The sequence below is a fragment of the Vidua macroura genome, chromosome 1, assembly GCF_024509145.1.
Source record: "Vidua macroura isolate BioBank_ID:100142 chromosome 1, ASM2450914v1, whole genome shotgun sequence".
Lineage (NCBI taxonomy): Eukaryota > Metazoa > Chordata > Aves > Passeriformes > Viduidae > Vidua > Vidua macroura.
The window spans coordinates 30,714,557-30,724,978 of record NC_071571.1 but is presented as its reverse complement, the minus strand read 5'-3'; the positions used below and the strand labels follow the sequence as shown (position 1 = coordinate 30,724,978).

Below are 10,422 nucleotides of genomic sequence, written 5' to 3'. Positions count from 1 at the left end.
TGTACTTTATTTTGTTCTCCTCAGTCTGTGGTTATTAAACGCATTTAAACATTTCTCACCATATGCACAAACTGGATCTGAGGTCTAGCAACAGACGACAAATTCCGTATTCTTAAAATTGCTGTATACGAAGAACGCCACTAAGGCAATTCGTCGCTGCGTCTTTTGCCTGGATCACCAAATGCCCGATTTAAATTCACAAGGCCACCGTAAGGCGTCTCCTGCCCCGAGGAGCACGTCCCGGGTCTGCGTTCCCGGGGCGCAGGGCTGCGCGCCTCCGAGCGTCCACCTAAGAACCGGACCCGATGTTCTTTCCAACTCAGAACAGTCCGTGATTCCGAGACGTAAAGCGGGTTGGAAAGAGTTAAAAATGACGCCGTTCTTCGGCACGAAACGCCCCTTCGAAGGCGAACACAGTCCCCCGGAACTCCGTCACTGCCGCGGCCGGGCGCGCCCGGCGGAGGGAAGGCGCCTGACGGCATCACAGCGCGCCGCGGGCCCGTCCGTGCATGGCCGTGCCGCGGGAGCCGCCCGCCGCCCCGGCGCTGCCGCCCGCCGCCGCCGCCGCCGCCCCGTCGTTCGGCGCGGCCCGCGCGCTGGTGGCGCGGCGCTACTCGTGCCTGGTGGCGGCGCCGCACCGGCGGCACGTGGCGCTGCCCCCGCGCTTCCTGGGCCGCAAGCGCTCCGGCATCCGCGCGCAGCTGGACGCGGAGCTCCTGCGCTACTCGGAGAGGTGCGGCCGCGGGGTTGGCGCGGGGCGGGGGGGGCTGGCTCGGCCTGGCAGCTAACGGTGCCCCCTCCTCGTTGTCCTTCCAGCCTGCAGGGTGTGCCGGTGGCTTACGACAACATCAAAGTGGTGGGGGAGCTCGGCGACATCTACGACGACCAAGGATTCATCCACCTGGACGTCGAGGCGGACTTCATCATCTTCAGCCCCAAGAAGGGGAAGAAGCTGGTGGTATGCGAACGCCTTGGCGTCTCACGGGACGGGCTTTTTTTATTAAGTGGTCAAAACTCCAACATCAAGTGGTCTGGGACTTACGTGGAGACATAGTTTATGTTACCTTATTCATTTATGAGTCGTTCATAGCAGTTTATTAGTGGTTTGTTCTACAACTTTTTATTGTAATTTGTCTGTTTTGCACGTCTCTAGGTTTGTTGAATTTACATAAAATTATATATTGCTAAACCATTGTGTCATAAGGATTGCATGTTTAATAGTGTATCATAACTGTGTATATCACACCGGTGCTCCATTCTGAAGAGCAGCTAATTCTCAAACAGGTGCATTTGTTATAGTGACAGGAATGCTTGGGATGCTCTCGAGTTTGGTTCCTCCAAGCATAGGAGCAGTACATCGAGTTAGCCTGCCTTTCAGTAAAAGAGGTGTATAGCTCACAGAACAGATTTAAGCTTGTCAAAACCCTTGCTCAGCACTTGCGGGTAAAGCATGTTGAGAGCTGGCTCGCATTCATTGTTGTGCCATACCTTTTGCAGCACAGATGGTGTCTTTATAGTTGTGTTTCAGGATGAAAGTGCCATCTTCCTAGGAAGAGAATAGAAAAATTTTCAATGGCTGTCGTTAATTCTATGGGTAAAACAAAGGTGGATATGGTTTCATATGCAGATGTGTCAGAAACCCACTGAATGGAGCATTAAGAAGCTTTTTATGTGTCTTCCCTATCTTCAGCTGCTGAGTACTGCTGTGCCAGCTTGAAGAGCATTTTAGGCAAGTAAATCAGACTTAAAATGGTTTCAAAGCGAAGTTGATCACTGTAGAGTAAGGAAAGAGTTACCTACTTTATTCAGGTATTCACTGTAGTTAAATCCCATGTTTTGACTTCTTCTCCTGCAGTTCAGTTCTATTTTCAGAGGAATTGTTTGAAGAGTTTACAGGACTAACTTTGATTTTAATGAAGAAGCGTTAACTTATTGTTAGATAAACTTGACTTCATAATTTGTACTGAAACTCTTACTGAAAATTCTCCATATGGGAAGGTAAATATTTAACAGGTTTGCATTGAAAGGGCTGATTTTTGCTATAGACTTGCATGACATTCTTTTTCTTTTTTAGGGCGTAATTAATAAAGTGGCCCCTAGTCACATTGGCTGCCTGATACATGGATGCTTCAATGCATCCATCCCAAAGCCTGAACAAATGTCCATTGTACAGTGGCAAGAGCTGGGGTTAAAAATAGGGGATGAACTGAAATTTCAAGTGTTGCACTTGGATTCTGATACAGCTGGGGTGTTCTTCATTCGAGGAGGACTCACTAAAAGCAGGTACAGTGCCTTAATAGAGATTTTCTTAAACTGATTTAATACATTTCTTGCAATCTAAGTGATTTTAATTACATCTTAATCTTTCAGCTTTCTTATTTTTTTTTCACAAATCCCTATATGACTGTATATGTAACTATATGCATATATATAACTATAGCTATAACTAAACTATATATATATATATATATGTGTGTATATATATATATATATATATATATATATATATATATGTAGTCTTAAACTAAACTTTCTGCTCTTTAGGACTCCCATGGAAGTTTTCTCTGGAAAAAATAAAACTAGGTGTTTCTTGAGCTTTAAAAATCTGAGTATGTTGACTTATTAATTGTCAATTGCATATATAATACTTGCTCCTTGCTCACAGTAGCACATCCAGGTGTCCAAGAGTAGCTTTGTGCATCGGCTTTTCAAGTGCAAACAGTCCAGGGGTCCTGAACACAGTGGTTACATTGACAGTTGCACAGTTGCACACAAACACATGCATATGCATTGTATAATGACAAATATATGACTTAAATACTTGCTGAAATATGAGAATTTCAAAGAGGAGAAAATGTGCCTACTTCCTCCTTAGGCCTCTGTAAATTTATGGGGCACCTTGAAAGAAATCTTGTCTTCAGAAGAGTTCATTCACGTTTTTCTTTTAAAACAGTCATTTACTGAGCAATGTTTTTCTTTCAATATGGTTTTGGTTTTGATTAATGTATAATATAACTCCTACTGGCAAATTCATCGCATTTTTTGTTTGTTTCTTCTTTTAATCTGGAAGGATGCTCTGGGTTGTTTCAGTGAATTTACAATGAAAGTTAGCAATTTTGTCTTCAGTGCCTCTGGGGGCATAAAAACCTCCATGGTTTTTAACTGCATTCTTTCCATATTTGTCTTAGACTTTTTTTCCAGTGCTCTTGGTTGCAAGCTACCTGTTGAGATGGGGCAGGAATTTAGTGTTTTTTGGTGGAGGTTTTTTTCTTGGTTTTTTTTTTTTTTTACACTTTTCAGGCATCACCTTTGTTTTAATTAGAGTAGGGTAATTGCTTGGTAAAATCAGCAATGTGCCTCATATATGACTGAATAGGCCACCAGCTCTGTGTTTTTCTGAATGACTTAAAAAAAAAAAAAGCTTTACTACACAATGTGTAGTTATGAATTAGGGGATGAAGAAGCACAAGAAAAGAGGACTTACCAAGTGGTCTGTATGGCAGTTTAGAGAAGAAATTTAGTCTAAGATTTGAAAGAGAATATTTATTGTATGGTAAGAAGGAAGCTAGTAAGGTAATAGAAATTACCCTGAGAGTATTAATCTTTGATTCTCTGTAACACAGACTATCATGTTCTCCATTTGTTGTTGTTGTTCTTAGCAAATGTTTATCTTTTATCTGCTTGGTGTAAATAAACGTTTTAGCAAATTTTGACATTTCACTATGTGAGGTGCTCTAACATGTCTCTAATCCAGTCTATGTTATATATTTCTTTACAGCATGCGGCCCAAAAAATCTGATGCAGTCACTGAAAGTACAAATGGGGATGAAATTCAAAAGCTTGACCACCAGGAAAATGGCCTGAATAACTGTGGGGAAGATAATGTCACAGAAGAGCCTTTAAAAGAGACAGGTAGCCTTGGGAGGGAAAATGAAGAAGAGCCAAGTGTTGATGCTGTGAATGGATTATGTGATGATAAAAAGAAGAAGAAAAAGAAAAAGGACAAGGACAAGCAAGGAGAACAGGAACTTGTATTGCCTGCCAGTGACTCCAGTGGTTACCAGAGTGGCCATAAAAAGTCAAAGAAAAAGAAAAGAAAGCATTGTGATGAAGTTGAAGAAAGTGAATTATCTCAGCTGTCAGAAAAACCCAAAGCAAAAAAGAAAAGGACTAAGGTCTGAAGGTTTCCTGCATTAGATTTCAGACGGTTTTGATAAGTTTCAATAAAACCCTGTTTGGAAAATGTGTATCTCTTTTTTCTTTACTACACAGTCTGCTCTGCTAGGTCAGATGATGTTTGTGTGCATATGTGCACCAGCAGTTTGCAAGGCAGGATCTTTTAAAGTAGTAATAGAAGAAATGGGATAGAAGCAATATCTGCCTGGCTTTTTAACTGGAAAACAAGGCACAAAAGCACTGTGGAATGTAATTACAGGAACTCATATATCATCTGTGTCTGCTTTCCAGTTTCATGCATTAGCCAGTTGGTAGTTATGATGTTTGCTACTCTAACTCCTTTTTTGCAAGTTGGTGTCTTGATTTTACAAGAGTAGATTAGGATTATTTTCCAGTTTCTGGGAAATTCATGCAAATTTCCAGGAGGCTTAAAAGAGATTTTTAAAAGAGATTTTTTTTGAGTTTCAGTTTTCAGCTTTTGGTTGCAGCTCTTTTCAGTTGTGAGGAGCTCTGGGGAGAGCTGTAGTGTGACATGGTCTAGTGTTTCACCAGGGTAGGAGGTGGTGATTGCTTTGGTATTGCTTTACCTGTTACAAGAACATAACCAGCTCTCTGAAGGCCTTCTTAGTAAACAATATGAATGTGGAAACTTGCTGTTCATCTCTGTTCCTAGGTGATAAAGTATTTTGCTCTAATGATTAATGCTGATGGTATTAGCTCACTTCAATAGAAGTGTTTACAACTTCTAATAACATTTAAAATTCAGAACAGGTTCAGTGCATGTGACAATACTTGTTTTAGGTCTCACTTTATGCTATAAAGAACCAAGTTAAGACTTTTGGAAGACTTACAAGAAAGTGAACTTAAGTAGCTAATGCCAGCAGTAGCAGCAGAAACCAGGATATCCTCTTGTGTTTGCTCTTCAGTGTACTTCATCTTGAAGCCAGTTTCTGAACAGTCCTGAGGTGAATATGAATTGTCCCTGAGGTGTTTCTACATGTGATGATGCTGACACTTGATTTATGTGCAATTTCATAGACACTGGCTCTTCTATCCATTTCTCCTGTACTGTGACAAAACCTGAGAAATCAGATGATGCTGCAAGGTCAGTTGAGTGCAGTATTCTGGTGTGTTCATGGTTGCAGAGAATGACACAGAAGTCTCATCTTGCTCTACTTAAAGTACACAGGCAGGCTGAAGGTTGAGATGTAATTTAGTCAGAAATTATGTGCTAGTTCCCCCTATATATATATATATGTATACATATTTAGGAAGTGACCTGAGGGACAAGTTGGATGGATGGGTAAGAAGGACATATCAGAGTGGAGGATGGCAAGCACAGATACTTTTTGATGATGCCAATGTAAAAAGAATGATGGAGGCAGTTTCTGTTGCAGATGAACCAAAGACTGAGTCACATGATTTGATCTCTTACTCCTTAATACCCATTGTACCTCAATTTCCCTTCTAGGGAAGGGAAACACATATGGAGAGTCAAGCCTCACCAGTTGGTAGAAGCAGTTTGTAGCACCAAAAGTTTGTCTTGCTCTGTTCTGCCTTTTCATCAGCATGCAAAGAAAGAAGACATTCAGGGGGAAGTGAAGTACTGAAATTGCAATTAATGAATCAAGTAACAGACAATATAAATGCTTTCAGCACTTTGCTCTTTTTCCACTTTTGCTGCTGTACTGTTTTCTTACTGGGAATTGCTTACTGTAGTTTAACAAACTATGCAAACTGTTTTGTTGATGATTAGTCTTTTCTGAAAGCCTACAATAATCTCAGTTTTAGGCCTTACTTAGAGGGAGGTTTATTTTTGGCACATAAATTTGGTTGGCACCCACTTGTATCATTGTTTTTGTTTTCTTTCTTGGATTACAACAAAAGAGAGCAATTAAAAATAAATGCAGGAGCTGGCAATTAATGATTGCTGAACAAGTTGTTTCTCCAGTGTTACAAATACCATAACATGTTAAATTCTTGATAAGTTTTGTGTCTTTGGAAGGGGAAAAGTGAAGAAAAGACTTAAAAAATAAGGAAGAAAAACTTGGTTTACCCAGTTGGAGGCAATATTGGCAGCCTCACAGCTGCACTGTTGATGTTGCTGTAAGTACTGTTTTGACATTTGTTAAATATGGCAAGAAAACTTGGATTTTCAAAAATGAATTTTCACTCTGATCATGATTTAAATCACTTGTCTTTGTTTTTTCCCCATAAAAAGGCAAGATTTTCTGATGCTTGTAATTAACAAAGGAGCTGAACTTGACACTAAAGTTTCTCTGAAGTTTGATCTCCATAAACCTTTAACTTTCTGTGTTCCCTTGGACTACAAATGGAGAGTTATATCGAATTTTAAGTTGATACAAGATTTTTGTGTATATAGAACAATCATTTATAAAGCTTCCTGAGAGACCAGGTGACTTCGTTTTTTTTGTACAGACCTTCTGTTATTTTTTTCAGGGTGCATTCTAGTACAAGTCATGTCACATAGCAAAGAGAAGATTAGAAAGTAAAATTGTATTTTATCTTACAACTGTATTGATAGTATCTGTGTAACTGATCGGTACTGTGACACAACACAAGGTAACTGTGACCTAGAGAAAAAAAAATTGCTGGATTTTTTTTTTTTTTCTGTTTTAACAATAAGCTTGCTACAAAACCAATATTTACTTATGACTGTGGTTGATATTCTTTTGTCCGTGTTATGGAACATGTAGTTCCAACTTAATCAGCTATAAGTTTTTAAAGTAGAAACTGCTACTTTGTAGTATAAATATTTTGATTCTGCAAATGTTTCTCAGTGTATTGTATGCCTTTGGCAGAAGAACAAGCAGTCTTACAAGAAGATATTTTTAGCTGTCTCTAAAACAATTGTTTTGTATTCTCTGAAGCTTGCAATAATCTGCAGTGCTAACTTTTGCTCTTTGTCTTTTCCTTGCATCTCTTAGAAACAAATTCTTTGCTTTTGACTTGGCACTTTGCTACTGATTTAAATACTCAGCCCAAACAGCCCAGCAGATGAGCTCTAGGGAAAGGATTTTTTTAAAAGGGCTTAAGCAAGCTAGCTGCCTTTTGGACAAACATGAGCCGTGATCAAATCTACTTCTGAGTAAACAGTTTGCCTTTGGAAGCATCCCAACCTTAGCCAGCCCTCAGACAGTACAGACCTTTGCTGTGAAGAGGTTATGTGATCTGATGCTCTCAGGATTATTACTGTTGGATATGGAAGGACTGAAATAGTTTCATTCTAATAATGCCTATATTTTTCTTACCAAAATGTTGATTCTATTCTGCTATTTATCTTTTAGAAATTTTGTATATTTAATAAAATCTGAGAGACTTCAGTATCCAGTAGGCTTTGTTTATAAGGAGAAGTTATCTCCTGGATTCATGTGAACAAAAATAAAACTGAAAATCAAGCTTTGCACTTCTCCAGTACTGTCAGTAAATAAGTTTTTTACAGACACCACTCAAGATTTTTTTCCTCTTCATGACTTTTCACATAATTAAGTTAAAGTTGGGTTGAATTCAGTTGTAAATATTGTCCCAAGCCACTCCACTGAGCTGACGATAAGCAAGTAAAAGCAATTGCAGCCTGGCCATGACTTCAAGTACCCCTGAAGCCAACTGTCCTATGCAAAGAAGGAATAAGCTTTAAATTTCCCATTTTAAGAATCCCTGCTCCATAAGACTGGTTCTTTAAATTTCCCATTTTAAAAACCCCTGCTCCATAAGACTGAATACAAGATGATCTCCTCCCATTTCTCAAATGCTGTGATACATCTAGAGAGTATCATTGCTGCTAGAATGTTTCTGTTACAACCAGAGACAGCTGAATTTGGAAAAGAACATATTTGAGAAATCTATCCATAAAAATAGATGAAATGAACTTTCTGTACAGAAGGTGAGTTAAACTGCAGCAGTTTTTAGTACGTAGCAAAGAAACTTACAAACAGAGGAAATAATTTTGCGACAAGATTCATTATCGATAGCTTCCTCTTTTATGGATTATTTTAGAGTTTTTTGTATCATTAGAAGGTTAAGCTGTGACCTCTGGTCTCTAAACCTGTATGATACTTAGTAAAAATACAGTTAAAAAAGCAGGAATAACTATTGCCCTTCAAAGCTCTCTTGCTCATTATTCCCCATGTTCCTCTTTCCTTTCAATTTTCTTTCACTGGGGCCTTTGGTGTATGAAAACTTCTCTAAGAATATTCTTAATACACTGAAAATATGATGTCCCATTCATGGATTTCATTGTGCTGCAAAAAATGAGTGAGGAGAAATGTGTATTTAAGAGGCTCTGGTAAGAGCCAATGTGTCAGTACTGTGTTGCTTAGAGGCTCACATTAGGTATGTGAAGTTTGGACACTGAAGAAGCAGATCTTTATCAAATGCTTTGACTTGAGTTGCAGGTGAGGTCGCATTCAGAAATAAATTTCAGTTCTACCTTCAAAGCCATAATCAGTGGGCATGAGCTCATTGAGATACCTCCATGCCCAGCTCCTGATGGAGACTTGGGAGAGCAGCAGTCAGTGGAATTGCAGGCTCTGCAAGTATGGGCCCAGATTTCACTGAAAGCATTTTGTCAAAATTAGTATGAATAAATCCCAGTCAGTCAGGGAGCTGGCTGAAGTCAGAGTCATCTTGTTTTCAATGAGTAGGCTACAGCTCCCAGTGGTAAGTCACAGCCTGTGCTTTTATTTCCTTATAATCAATGTGTTAGCACACGGATAACTTAAAAATTCTGTATGGATCAGTCAAATCACCACTTAAAAGCTGGACTAAAAGAGAAGGCAAATTTATCCTGTATCAGTAAACATGAATATTAATATCAGAAAAAATGAGATTGGTTTTGAAGCCCTATAAAATTTTTGGATCAGCTCCTTTTTTGTTATAGATAACAAACCAGTGACATCTGACCCTCTTTCAGGATAATACCATTTTATTATATATATGTTTGAAGGTTCATTTTTTCTCCAGAGATTTGGTCATCTCTACATGGGCTCAAAGATGACCAGTTTTTATTAAGCACTTTTCTAGAAGCACAGCCATTTGTCTCTCAGCTGAAAACAAGCCACAGACTCCCCCCAGAAAAACAAATCCAAAACAAAAAGTGCACCGATGGTGTAGGCATTCCTAGTTTCATTATGGAGCCTCTCAGTGTTAGCTTGTGGGTTTGTGAAGATGGGCTTGCCTTCACCTCTGGTGTATCTACACTCTCCCCAGAGAATCAGTTCAGGACCTCTGCCTTTCAAAGAAATTTCATATATTGTGACTAAAAATAAGTCTGCACTGATGATGTATGGGGTGTGCTGATAACTACTTTTGATATGATTTTCTTGACCATAAGTGATTGGCTTTATGTCTAAATTAATTATTACAAAAGCCCATATTTTTCTAGTTTTCTCTGAAAGGATAATTCCTGTTTCATAGATATAATTTGAAAATTCATCTTTTCATTATGACTAGACATTATTTAAACTTAAACTCGTGGTTTTCTGGGCCAAAGGAATTATATTGTGTACACTTCTACTGTTTCTGAGGTAGAGAAAAATGTGCATGTGTTACAGATTTAAGTGCATTTGCACATCCTTTTTTCTAGCCATGTAGTATTTCTGAAGTATTTACCAAAATATGCAGATGCTCACAGATTAGGTTTGGAGTCATCTGTGTTGTGGTTATTTCTATCTCACTTCAATGTCTGGTTTTGCAAAACCATTGTCATAAATGATGCCCAAATAGAACCCAGCATCATCATATTCATTATTTTATATTTATCCTGTAAATCTGTGGTTGTGCCGTATTATGATGAGGAACTTGAGGACAAGCTGTTGCAAATAACTTTATATCTTCCTATTAATTGAGTATAACAAATGTTGTTTCCCAGGCAAAAATTATTACTGTAATTACTTATGGTTAGACTTGTTTTGTTTTTTCACTGGAGCACACTTTGGAAAATGGTCTAAAAATTCAATTAATATATGGAAAATTGACTAGAAGAGAAGGATTTTAAACAAAAAAAGAGAAAAAGCTGGGAATTTTTTTATAAGGAGTGCAAAGGAAAATAATTCAGTTTAAGGAGGTTTTTGGAATCTCAACATTTTTCCTGAGAATGAAAGGAAATTTGAAGTTTTTTTTTCTTTAAAGGCCTTTCTCATCTCTCCACTAAATATTTTCAGTCCAATAAAAATTCTTCTCTAATTTTTTGAGTGTTACATAAAATATTTTAAATATGTAAATAGT

At 38.5% G+C, this 10,422-nt stretch overlaps 1 protein-coding gene across 1 annotated transcript; it reads left to right on the top strand.

Moving 5' to 3' along the window:
- Positions 1-509: 509 nt before the first annotated feature.
- Positions 510-4,243, top strand: POLR1F (RNA polymerase I subunit F). The gene is made up of 4 exons (XM_053997508.1): positions 510-733; positions 817-958; positions 2,075-2,283; positions 3,779-4,243. The coding sequence occupies exons 1-4, from the start codon at positions 510-512 to the stop codon at positions 4,179-4,181; spliced, it is 978 nt and encodes a 325-aa protein (XP_053853483.1). The 3' UTR covers positions 4,182-4,243.
- Positions 4,244-10,422: the final 6,179 nt, after the last annotated feature.

What these genes read in the sequence shown, in the direction of transcription:
- POLR1F (XM_053997508.1), top strand. Translation starts at nt 510, where the DNA reads ATGGCCGTGCCGCGGGAGCCGCCCGCCGCCCCGGCGCTGCCGCCCGCC. An exon ending in CTCCTGCGCTACTCGGAGAG is followed by an intron (nt 734 to 816) that starts GTGCGGCCGCGG and finishes TTGTCCTTCCAG; the next exon opens with CCTGCAGGGTGTGCCGGTGG. An exon ending in AGAAGGGGAAGAAGCTGGTG is followed by an intron (nt 959 to 2,074) that starts GTATGCGAACGC and finishes TTTCTTTTTTAG; the next exon opens with GGCGTAATTAATAAAGTGGC.